The following is a 13,390-nucleotide window of genomic DNA, read 5'->3' as shown; positions in this document are numbered from 1 at the left end:
AAGACTTCAGCAGCAATGTAAGGGTCCAGAAACCTTTACAGATTGATGGGTCGCATAAATGCCTGTTTACGCAAGCAGATCAAAGAAAACAATAACAACCAAACGATTTGTAATAAATCACTCAGTATACAAAGACTGCTATAGTTCTCGGCAGTGTGAGTCGATGATTTTTTGCGCTTCGTAAAAGATTATTTCATTTGATGGACAAACAGTTGCAAGATAATCGTGAAATGATAATTATTTTAAGAACGCTCGTTCACATTTATCTTTTAGTGTAAATGCTGTTTCAATTTTAAGCAATGGTCATGGATTGAGGGGAGCAAAAGAGAAGTATCAAGAATGTGGGTAATGTGGGATAGAACACAGGTAGTAGAGATAGTGGCCATAACCAGCTGCAGATCTGTTGTGTCTGTGGCATGGCAGGATAGTGAATTAAATAGGGGATAGCTGCAGTGCTAATTTTACATTTGACATTTTTATGACCTTGCTGTATGTAATTTGCCATCCTTTTCATATGCCATATATTTTTTGTAAAGCAAGGCCGGCTTCTGACAAGTTTTACTTAAAAAAAAAATGTTTTTCAAATTATACACAGAATATGCTCTTTTGGTTGCTTACAGAAAAAAAAGAAAGTGTTTTACTGTATTATTATTACAACACAAGAATTTCTATTTAACACTCATTTTTCTTTGTGTGGAATAAATTGTGAGATTCTTAATCGGTTTTGGGAATTGCATTGTTCAAATTTTTTAGCCACCTGTCTATTGCCAGTTCATAGTCCTTGGGTCTCAAGCTCCAATCCAAATGCCACCGCAGGTTAGAAATTACATTTGTGTAATTCCTTTCCACACTTTCTTTCCAGCTGGAAAATGATTGCTTATTGTATTGATGCACCATGGCAGAGACTTCCTTATAGTCTAAAATTGAGTGAAGTTTCTTGTCCATAGAAGAGACAATCTGTGTAAACTGTGCTGCAACGTTGTTCAGCTCATCTGGGTCCTTTAAAAGATCTGAAAATGCATTAGAATAAGGGAGGTTAATAAAAATAATTACGTTCAGCAATCTTTGCATAAATCAATAGAATAGGCAAATATAAATAACTTTGTAATATATCTTATCTGCAAATTCTGCATCTTTCACCATTTGCATGGTAATTTTTCCTGAGCTCATCATTCACTTTGAAAAAAAATAGCCGCAAGCTCTCATGTTCATCAAAAAACAGACAGCCAGGAAAGTGAGTTGTCAGGTCACAGCTACTATTATACTCTATGTAGAAGGGACGGGGAGGAGTTGTGGCTAGCATAGTGCGCAAAAAGGCAGAGGGAAACATAGAAAGATGGAGGTGAGTTTTCTACCAAGTCTTTTACCTCATCCCATAGCTGGATTCACATCTACACTGCTCAGTACTGGTGTATAATTTCCTCCATTCTCATTATGCTTCTCTCTGTGTGCTAAAAATGTAATGAAAAGGAGAAATCCATTTTTATTTGTATGGGAGAGATCTTAGCAGCAAGTCTATTCCCAACAGTTAAAAAACAAATTGCAAATTAAAAGATAAAGCCTGCAGAGGGAAACCTAATGAAAATGCAGGATACAAGTCATAAAATAGCTAAAGACATTATAATAATAATAATCTTTATTTATATAGCGCCAAGATATTCCGCAGCGCTTTACAGTTTAACAGTTTCAAAACACAAGTCATAAGTAACAACATTAATAATACAATAATTAGAGCAAAATAAGACGAAATAAGATGACCCTGCTCGTGAGAGCTTACAATCTACAATGAAGTGGGGGAGATACAGAGTACAGGGGTGTATTTACAATGGTGTATTTATAATGATGGTCCAGCCATCTTGAGGGAGTGAAAGATGGATGGAGATAGTGAATGGGCTACACACGCACCCTTACACATAGAATGACTTTGATTAGTGAACGTGATAAGCAGCTCTGAACAAATGTGTTTTGAGAGAGCGCCTAAAACTGCGCAAATTGTGGTTAGTCCTAATTTCTTGGGGTAGAGCATTCCATAGGATAGGAGCAGCACGGGAGAAGTCTTGGAGTCGGGAGTGGGAGGTACGGATTAGTGCAGAGGTTAGTCGAAAGTCGTTTGCAGAGCGCAGCGATCGGCTAGGCTGATAGACAGAAATGAGGGAGGAGATGTTGGGGGTTGCCGCACCGTGGAGAGCTTTGTGAATGAGAACAAGTACTTTGAAGTGGATCCTATAATGAATGGGCAGCCAGTGTAATGACTGACGAAGAGCGGACACGTCCGAGTACCGATTAGCCAGATGGACAACCCTGGCTGCTGCATTAAGTATGGACTGGAGAGGGGATAGTCGAGTGACGGGGAGGCCAATTAATAGAGCGTTGCAGTAATCCAGCCGGGAGTAGATCAATGCTACAGTGAGGGTTTTTGGCGTTTCCATGGTGAGAAAAGGGCGGATTCTAGAGATGTTCTTTAGGTGTAAGCGGCAAGAGCGGTCAAGAAACTGTATATGGGATGTGAAGGAGAGATTGGTGTCAAACAACACCCTGACAGCGTGCCTGCGGCCGGGGTGTTATTGTGGTGCCACTCACGGAGAGGGAAATGTCAGATTTAGGGAGGTTAGTAGATGGCGGGAGCAGAAGAAGTTCAGTTTTGGAGAGGTTGAGTTTCAGATAGAGAGTGGACATGATATTGGAGACTGCGGACAGACAGTCACTGGCGTTCTGTAGTACAGAGGGGGTAAGGTCGGGGAATGACGTGTATAGTTGTGTGTCATCAGCATAAAGATGGTACTGAAAGCCAAATCTGCTGATGGTCTGTCCAATTGGGGCTGTGTACAGAGAGAAGAGAAGGGGGCCAAGGACTGAGCCCTGAGGTTCCCCGACAGCAAGAGGAAGAGAAGATGAAGTGGAGCCAGAGAACAAAACACTGAAGGAGCGGTCAGAGAGATAGGAAGAGAACCAGGAGAGAGCAGTGTCCTTAATGCCTAGTGACTGGAGCCTAGAGAGTAGGAGATGGTGGTCAACAGTATCGAAAGCTGCAGATAGGTCAAGAAGAATGAGCACAGAGTGGTGACCATTATATTTTGCTGTCAGAAGGTCATTTGTCACTTTGATGAGTGCAGTTTCAGTCGAATGTAGGGGGCAGAAGCCGGACTGTGAAGGGTCTAGAAGGGAGTGAGTGGAGAGGTAACGGGTAAGGCGGGAGTAGACAAGGCGCTTCAAAAGTTTAGAGATGAAGGGGAGATTGGAGACTGGTCTGTAGATGTTTGTGCAGGATGTGTCGAGAGCAGGTTTCTTTAGTAATGGAGTAACGATGGCGTGTTTGAAGGAGGATGGGAAAATGCCAGAGGAGAGGGAGAGATTAAAGATTGTAGTTAGGTGGGTTGTGACGACTGGAGAGAGAGACTGGAGGAGATGTGAGGGAATGGGAGCGGTAGTGCATGTAGTCGGACCAGAAGAAGAGTGGGGTCTGGAGACTTCTTCTTCTGTGATGGGATCAAATGTGGAAAGTGAGCCAGGGGAGATGCAGGAAGGGATGGGAGTCACAGCACTTGGTGGTTGGGAGCAGAATTCGTGACGGATATTATCTATTTTTTCTGTAAAGTGGGAGGCCAGGTCATCAGCACAAATGTCAGTGATAGGGGCTTGTGCTTTTGGCCTGAGGAGGGAGTGAAAAGTGTCAAAAAGTTTCTTGGGGTTGTTGGCTAGTGAGGAGATCAGGGTGGTGAAGTAGGTCTGTTTGGCGAGGTGAAGGGCAGAGTTGTAGGTTCTTAACATAAATGTGAAGTGGATGAAGTCTTCTGGTGTGCGGGTTTTTCTCCATAGGAGTTCAGCACTCCTAGAGCATCGCTGGAGAAGTTTAGTTTGCGATGTGAGCCAAGGCTGTTTTACTCTGTGCTTGGAGGTTCTGAGGGTGAGGGGAGCTACTTGGTCAAGGGTGCTTCTAAGAGTGTTGTTGTAGTGATGAACAGCCAGGTTAGGACAGGAAAAAGAGGAGATTGGAGACAGTGATGAGTGTAGGGAGTCTGAAAGTGTCTGAGGGTTAATGGCTTGTAGATTTCTGACTGTGTGGTAGGTAGGAGTGAGCTGGGGTGGGTGAGGATTTGTGAGCGTGAAGGAGAGAATGTTGTGGTCAGAGAGTGGAAGCGGTGAGTTATTTAGGTGGGAAATTGAGCAGAGGTGGACAAAGACCAGATCAAGGGTGTTACTGTCCTTGTGTGTCTCAGAGGTTGAAAGCTGCGAGAGGCCTAGAGAGGTGGTTAGTGATAGAAGCTGGGATGCAGATTTAGAAGTAGGGCTGTTAATGGGGATGTTGAAGTCTCCCAGGATAAGGGTTGAAAGTTCTGAGGACAGGAAGTGCGGCAGCCAGGCTGAAAAGTGGTCAAGGAAGTGGGTGGGTGAGCCTGGGGGCCGGTATATGACCGCTACTCTGAGGGAGAGGGGACAAAAGAGCCTGACGGTGTGGACATCAAAAGAAGGGAATGAGAGTGATGGAACTGGGGGGATGACCTGGAAAGTGCATTGTGGGGACAGGAGTATGCCGACTCCACCACCATGTCTGTTTGTGGGTCTCGGGGAGTGAGAGAAATGTAAGCCACCGTAGGAAATGTATTCACGTGCAGGAGAATGTATTCTGAAAAGATATTTAAAATAACATTTACCCAAGATTTGATAACATAGATGTGACTTTTCCAAGAAATGGATACAGCTTGATATGCTTTATCACACCAAAATTTTGCCACAATTAACTCCCTGAGGCTGCGGCGTCATGCTGTGACGATTTTAGGTAGCAGGGGTCTCAAACTGTCCCTAGAACTGAGACCCTAACTATCCCTGTCCTGGGGGTACTCTTGAATATAGAGAGGTCCGAATTTCCAACTTCACTATGCTCCTGTTAATCCCTGGTTTGTCCCCTCCCCCACAACATGGAGCCTGGGACAGAATTGTAATGTGAACAAGAAACACAACACAAAACAGGGATAAGAGAAACTCTCTATCATACAAAAGCACCAACCAACAATAGGGAGGAGGATACTGACAGAGAGGAATAAACTAAATGGGAAACAGGGACTAGGCAATAAACACACGTGTAACAAAGTCCACCGGGGCGGTAGTTGTAGCTGGGTTATTTAAAGACACAGTACATAGACAGAGTCCACTGAGCACACAGTCAGTGAGTACCCCCGGTTCCTTGTACATATACAGATGAGATCAACACAGCCCTTCCCCACAGGCTATCTTCTCTTCTGGCCACAGCTGTACAGGTGATTTGAAGCTCACAAAGGCAGCTGTTGTCCAACAGGGAAAATAATTCTTTGTATATATATATATATATATATATATATATATATATATATATATACACCAATGGCGCAAAAGCGTGCAACTCCAGGACACAAAGCAGCAAGTATTAGAACAACCAGCCACTCAAATTGTCTCTATGAAAATAATAATAAATAAACCTTATACAAATTTGCGCTAATAGGGTGTGTCCTGATTAGGTAGGAGATATCTTGTGAGGAGGTCTGTTACCTTTACTGAAGCTTAATATGGCGAGCCAGGAGAGACAGAAGTCCAGGTCCTTCCCAGCGATACTCCCCGGCACAGCGCTGTATATAGTTGCTGGAGCTAAAGGGTGCTACCTCCTAGCATACCGCCGTCCCGGCCGGTGACTGGCGTGCAGCTGGAGGTATGTATCGGCAGGCTGTACAGATACCAACCGCCACTTACAAAAACATGCCTGCAAGGTCCGAGAACGCTGAAGGACCTTGCGTGACGTCACAGTCACGTGAGAAGTCACGTGACAGGCAGAAAAAACGCTATGGAGCGCTGAAGGGGCCAGAATACAATAGTAGATCCTACGCGTTACGGAATTCACTGATTCCTTCTTCAGGGATGGCCCCCTGGAACAAGAATAACCCTTATATAGCCTCCAGTATATATCCTCTAATAACAAAACATCATATTAGGCATTAAAAGCAAATAGCTCAATTTCGCTGTTTAGACCATTTGGGATCAGAGTATTTAATTCAAATATCCATTTGCTTTCTGCCCTGGACATTTGGTGGATAAAATTGCCTTTCCTCATGCTTCTTTTAACAATTTGAATCCCAGTCACCTTAGTGTCCCTTAAAGAGCTCCCATGATGTGTGAGATAATGATTAGAAAGGGGGTGACCTGTGAATTTATTACAGATATTACGTAAATGTTCCCCAATTCTAACATTTAGGGGACGTATAGTTCTTCCTATATATAATTTATCACATGGACATGTGATACAATATATCACCCCCTTCGTGTCACAGGTGATGAAATCACGGATCTGAATCTCCATGGACTTATTCACAATCGAGAGTTGTTTTTTACTGCCTAATTTTTTGCAAGATGCGCATTTTTTGCAGGGAAAAAAACCATTTAGTTGCTGATGTAAATGAGAATTGGGGCCTGGTGTTGGTATAGAAATAGAGGGGGCTACCAGGTTACTCAAATTGTTTGCCCTTCTAAAGACAAACCTAGGGCAAGCTGGTAAAGCTTCCCCTATGATTTTATCATTTTTCAAAATACCCCAGTGTTTATTTACAATGTTTCTGAAAATATGGCTATTTGAATTAAACTGAGTGATGATGGGAACCTCATCTATAATGGGGTTTTCTTTATTTTTTATTTTATGTCTGAGGAATTGTTCCCTCGGTATGTTCCCAATATATTCCCTGGTGGCTCGCAGGGCTTGGGTATCATATCCTTTTTGGCAGAATTTTTTAATTAGAGTTTCAGCTTCAGTTAAATAGTCCTGTGACTTGGAGCAGTTTCTATGGGCCCGTATAAACTGGCTCTTTGGGATATTCAGAAGCCAACTTGGGAGATGGCAACTTTCTAATGAAATGTAATTGTTTGAATCAGTGGGTTTATGAAATAATCGTGTCTGGATAGTGTTGTCCTCAATAAAAAATTTTAAGTCTAAAAAGTTAATCTCCGTGAGACTTGTCGTTGCAGTAAATTTAAAAAAAATAACAATTTTTATTCAATTCGTCAATAAAATCAATTAAAAGAGTAGGCCCACCAGACCAAATAAAAACAATATCGTCTATGAAGCGGTGCCAGAGTACCAGATTCGCGCGCAGCCTGCCCTCGGGAAAGATGGTTTCATGTTCCCACTTCCCGACATACAGATTTGCATAACTGGGCGCGAATCTGGTACCCATAGCGGTCCCCCACTTCTGGGAGTAGTAGTCCGCTCCATAGTGAAAGTAGTTGTGGGTGAGTATAAAATAAATACAATCAACAATAAAAGCGATTTGGTCGCTAGGTAAGCTTTTAGCTTCAGACATAAAGAATTCTGCAGATTTGCAACCCTTTTCATGTTCAATAACTGTGTAGAGGGAAGTTATATCTAAAGTCCCTAAGATAAAATGGTCCTTCCATTCTATATTGTTTAAAACCTGTAAAACATGAGTGGTGTCCTTCAGGTAGGCTGGAAGAGCAGGGACTAATTGCTGTAAGTGGTAATCCACAAATTTCGAGAGATTAGCTGTAAGGCCACCAATGGCCGATATTATTGGTCGGCCAGGGGGTTTGATCAAATTCTTATGGATTTTTGGGATATAATAAAAATATGGTATCCTAGGGTGAGTGGTATTAATAAAATCAAATTCCTCTTTTTTTATATACCCCTTATCAAGACCACGTTTAATGAGGACCTGCATTTCTGCAAGATACCTTACTGAAGGATCACTGTCCAATAATTCATAAGTACGAGAATCAGACAGTATCCTTAAAGACTCCTCCTCGTAATCAGAAGTATTCAAGATCACTATACTACCCCCTTTGTCAGCCGGTCTTATTGTGATCGCATGGTTTGTCTGGAGCCGTTTAATAGCTGACCGTTCTCTACCAGATAAATTATACCTAAATTTTCTGCATCTTTTATCAGATATGCTCCTGATGTCCTGTATCACGTTGTTCTGAAATGCCTCAAAGGCTTCTGAGTATTCTTGAATTGGGTTGAAATTAGATTTCTTTTTTAGACCGGTATGTTGATAAGGGTCTATGATTTCGAGAGGATTCGTGACATCGCTAGAAGTCACTCTTTTTTTCATATAGAATTTTTTTATAGCTAATCTCCTCATAAAAGTTTTGATACCTATAAAGGCCTGAAATTTATTAAAACCCACACTAGGTGCAAACTTGAGACCTTTACTCAGTAGGCCTTTCTCATTATCATTTAAACTGTAATCACTGAGGTTGAAATTTTTTTGTTCTGAATGGCTTACTTGGTCCTCTGGTGTTTGCTGTTTGTTCTTTTTTTTGGTAGATTTCCCGCCCCTACATCCCCTCTGCCGTATTTTCTTGGACCCACCTGAAAAAACGGTAAATGGCTTTGTTTAGTTTTGGGTTTATTCTTTGTGAGCAAATTACCCTTATTCGGGGCTAGGGGCAATTGATTGGGGTTGTTATTAGAAGTAGAAGGGTAGTTCGCTGTACTTACAAGAGGAGAAAATCTATTTTGAATGGGAATAGCGGGTACCGGTGTTGATGCGGTTACCGCTGTCTCCCCGAGTTGTATATTCTCTACATTTGAATCCCCACATTGTGTGTGGGCTAACTCCTGTCCATTATTGGCATTGATATCATCCATACCAGAGGTTAAATGGATCGAAAATCTTTCCCTAGAGGATAGAATAGAAGAATTTTCCTGTCCATGTACTTCATCAAGGGTCACCAACGGGTTAAAAGGTCTGGGATAGACATGGCTCTCCTCAATGTGAGAATCAGTACTACAGTTAGTGGAATGATGCCAACGTGTCAAATGATAATGATTGCCTGGATAATTATCAAAATCTCTCCCAAATTTCTTTTTTTTCCTTTCTATGATCTCCTTTTCCTTTACATGTATTCTTCTCCTTATACTAGCGGAGAGATGTATTATATCAGGATGTTTTTCGTATACTTTTATAGCTTCAAATAAGCTAGAAATTTCATCCCTGATCTTAATCAAACCATCTTTTCTTTTTTTAATGATAAAAGATACTGCTTTTTTGAAAAAGTCATGGAACATACTGTCCCATTCCACTAAAGTGTCCCCATCACCAATATCCCCCGAAAGGGGTTTGTATACAACCAATCCCTTAGGGATAATGTCCCTGGAAATATATCTTTCCAATGTAGCAATCTCCCATAGGTCCCTCATCTCTTTTATGAGAAGCTGTTCCAATGTTTTCAAAGAACTAATGCCTTTCTAATCATTATCTCACACATCATGGGAGCTCTTTAAGGGACACTAAGGTGACTGGGATTCAAATTGTTAAAAGAAGCATGAGGAAAGGCAATTTTATCCACCAAATGTCCAGGGCAGAAAGCAAATGGATATTTGAATTAAATACTCTGATCCCAAATGGTCTAATCAGCGAAATTGAGCTATTTGCTTTTAATGCCTAATATGATGTTTTGTTATTAGAGGATATATACTGGAGGCTATATAAGGGTTATTCTTGTTCCAAGGGGCCATCCCTGAAGAAGGAATCAGTGAATTCCGTAACGCGTAGGATCTACCATTGTATTCTGGCCCCTTCAGCGCTCCATAGCGTTTTTTCTGCCTGTCACGTGACTTCTCACGTGACTGTGACGTCACGCAAGGTCCTTCAGCGTTCTCGGACCTTGCAGGCATGTTTTTGTAAGCGGCGGCTGGTATCTGTACAGCCTGCCGATACATACCTCCAGCTGCACGCCAGTCACCGGCCGGGACGGCGGTATGCTAGGAGGTAGCACCCTTTAGCTCCAGCAACTATATACAGCGCTGTGCCGGGGAGTATCTCTGGGAAGGACCTGGACTTCTGTCTCTCCTGGCTCGCCATATTAAGCTTCAGTAAAGGTAACAGACCTCCTAACAAGATATCTCCTACCTAATCAGGACACACCCTATTAGCGCAAGTTTGTATAAGGTTTATTTATTAAAATAATTCTTTATTTAATGAACAGTGGTAAGGCAGAATAAGAAGGGCATGAGAACAATACTGGTTTTCCTACTCTCTCCCTGTCACGCTCCCCAACCGCACCCGCAGCAGCTGCAGCAGTCAAAGATTCCACGCGCCGGGATAATCCCTTCAGAAGCGGGGGCCCGTCCTGAGGCCGATGTTGCCATCCTTAACCCTTTTGTCTGTTCCTTGGTCTGGAGCAGCAGACCTCTCCCATTCAGGGGGTCTGGCAGTGCCCCATCTTGAAATCACGGGTCAACGTATCCTCTCCTCGTGGCTGCAAGTCCAGCCCCCAACATTACTATTCACTGTCCCTAAATATATTAAAGCAGCAGTGAATACAATTAACACATTGGCATTTAAAGGGAACATACACATTACAATTACATTACAATACAAATACAACATATACATTACATTAGGATCAGACAAACACAGCTCAACATAATACAATAAAGTGCATGAGGGGTCAAAGTAAGGTGGAGAGGGCACAACTGAGGGGACCGGCCACCTCCTTACACTCCCCCTTCCTTAAACATGGCCGTCCCCTGCCATGGCAACTTGGGCAAAATAAAGAACACAGTTTATAAGGCCCACGTAGTGTTGTTTTGGCTGGGCATTTGAAGTGGGCCTCTTTCAGACCTGACAGTCCTTTTGAAAAAAATCTCCTCTTCCTTCCTTTAAGCAGATCACAGGCCCTTTTAACGGTGGTGGGCTGCTTTTGTAAACATGGAGCTAGTCCAAGGGTGGAAGTGGGGCAAAGTTCAGGAGCATACAGTCCAGCAGCCACATCCGGAGTCCATTGCTATTAACCCCTTGGATCCTGGTCCCGTGAACCAGCAGGGGACACACCAACGGGTGTAAACAAAACTAGGAGGAGAGGAAAAACAATCAAATATGGCCATCCATGGGTGGCTACTACAGATGTCATTGTCCTTGACTGCCATGTAAGGTCCATTGTCCTCTTAGGGATGCAAAACAGTGCCTCATATTTGCTGGGTGCAACCAGCACCAATTAACGTCAATCCTTAAAGGGGCCTCTCAGTCTGTACAGGGTCGCTGAGTTGCATAGTGGGACACATTTGGCCCTTGCACTACTACATAGACATTAGACGAGGACCCACTGGACCCACCTCATTTATATCATTTTTTATGTTTTGGCGCTTTTATACAATAAAAACAATTTTATATAAAAAATTGCTGATGACGCTGTGTGGCAGCTCGATTTTTGTGCGGTACAAGATGCAGTACCATGTTTATTCATATCTGTCTTTTTGATCACGCATTATTGCACTTTTTGTTTGGCAGTATGTTGATAAAGCATTGTTTTTTGCTTTGGTTTTTTTTTGAAGGGGTTCACTAAAGGGGTTAACTAGTGGGACAGTTTTATAGGGCTGGTCGTTACGGACATGGCGATACTAAATATGGGTACTTTTATTGTTTTGTGTTTTTTATTTAGAAAAAAAAGAATTTATTAGGGAATTTTTTTTTTATTTAGGAATTATTTTCACAAGTGTTTTTATTTTTTTTTTTTTTACTTTATTACATTGTCCCAGTGGGGGACATCACTATCTAGTGTCAGATCTCTGACACATCAGCAAGGGCATAGAAGATGAAATGTGGATGGGTCTTTCAGCAGGATAATGATCCCAAGCACACAGCCAGAGTAACGAAGGAGTGGCATTGTAAGAAGCATATGAGGGTCCTGGAGTGGCCTAGCCAGTCTCCAGATCTCAACCCCATAGAAAACATTTGGAAGGATTTGAAAGTCCGCGTTGCCCAGCGACAAGCCCAAAACATCACTGCTCTAGATGAGATCTGCATGGAGCATGGAGGAATGGGGCAACATACCACCAACAGTGTGTGCCAACCTTGTGAAGACTTACCGAAGACGTCTGACCTCTGTCATTGCCAACAAAGGATATTTAACAAAATATTGAGATGAACTTTTGCTAATGACCAAATACTTATTTTCCACCATAATTTACAAAATAAATCTTGCCAAATTAGACAAGGTGATTTTCTGGATTTGTTTTCTCATTTTGACTCTCATAGTTGTGGTCTACCTAAGATGTCAATTACAGGCCTCTCTCATCTTTTTAAGTAGGAGAACTTGCACAATTGGTGGCTGACTAAATACTTTTTTCCCCACTGTAAGAAGTATTTTTTTAAATAATATTTCAGATTTTCTTTTTTTCTATTTGCACATCATAATATATCTATTCGCAGCCACATGTTGTATCTTATAGTTACTATGAAAACGCATTTTACCTAACATTTCATGGCAAATACAGACACGAGTTTCATTAAAGCTAAATCAATGCATTAAAATGTATGACATCATCTGAGACACCAGCTCGGTAATGTAATGCATTACATGGAATATACCATATTCATTACCGATAAAGCATGGTTAACAAAATAGAAAAAAAAAATAATAGTAGTTGGCACACACAGTGTAGGAAAGACTAAGTGCAACACAAAGGGATAAGGGGAAAGGAACCAAACACTAGGAAAGGGGAAAGTGGAGACCCATAAATTCAGCAGGAATGAATATCCAGAATGATAGAAAACTAGCATATGGATACCATAAAACTTAACATTTATTCAATCACAATCTAAAATGTGAGACAGACACAGAAAATATTAAATGAACCCAGATAAGAAAACACCCAAGCAAAGACGCAAAGTGCAGGACAAATATAAAAATCTTATTTAAACAGACAGGTCTGTAAAACAGCACCACGAAGACCTCTTATAGAGTTCCTAACCAACACAATGTGGTCTATAAGAATTATCATACATATTCTATTGACCACCAATGATGCCAATTAATTAGCCCAATCTATTAGTGAGAGGTCTAGGATATAAGAAAGTAAATCCTAAGACAAAAGGCTAATATGTTCAAAAAACATCCAGTGATGCATTAGAAAAAAGGCCACAACAACACTCTCCAGTGTCTATTTATATGGCTACAAACACAGACCAACACAACATATATATAGCAGCAGCATTGAGGCACTAATAGAAAACACATCATATGTACTCTCAAATGTATAAGATACTAATTAAACAACGGAACCATGCCACCCCATTTAGAAATCAATGGGCATTCCTACAGATTATCAGTAAATAACGATTTTCTATATATAATGGTGCAGTGTGATCAATTTAACCTGATACACATATAAAACAGTGCTCCAACAGTTCACAAAGAAACCAGTTGGCTCTCACCCATATTGCCCAGAAACCAGCGCTTCAACATCAGATAGACTAGGAGTCCATGGAAATGGGTGACATCTTTTTGCCTCAATAAATGTACAGTGTCTTCCGACGCGTTTCGTCCAATCACGGACTCATCAGGGGAGTAGATTAAGGAGTTGCCTAGAGAGTGGAGACCCCTAGGCAGGTCTAACATCACCCTGTCT

General features: G+C 41.7%; 1 protein-coding gene across 2 annotated transcripts in view; it reads right to left on the bottom strand.

Moving 5' to 3' along the window:
* Window positions 1-633: 633 nt before the first annotated feature.
* ARSK (arylsulfatase family member K) overlaps window positions 634-13,390 on the bottom strand; it is a 139,868-nt gene continuing 127,111 nt past the window's right edge. The window contains exons 8-9 of one of the 2 annotated variants that reach the window (XM_073541155.1): window positions 1,368-1,451; window positions 877-1,010 (exon numbers count right to left, since the gene is read on the bottom strand). In XM_073541155.1, coding sequence (XP_073397256.1) covers window positions 1,369-1,451 — 83 coding nt within the window. In that variant the 3' untranslated portion in view covers window positions 877-1,010; window position 1,368. Of the gene's footprint in view, window positions 1,011-1,367; window positions 1,452-13,390 lie in introns of both variants that reach the window. The other variant, XM_073541069.1, reaches the window with a different exon arrangement.

The sequence above is a fragment of the Dendrobates tinctorius genome, unplaced genomic scaffold, assembly GCF_039654945.1.
Source record: "Dendrobates tinctorius isolate UK_male_01 unplaced genomic scaffold, ASM3965494v1 ptg000003l, whole genome shotgun sequence".
Classification (NCBI taxonomy): Eukaryota; Metazoa; Chordata; class Amphibia; order Anura; family Dendrobatidae; genus Dendrobates; species Dendrobates tinctorius.
This window is presented reverse-complemented; position numbering and strand designations above follow the sequence as displayed.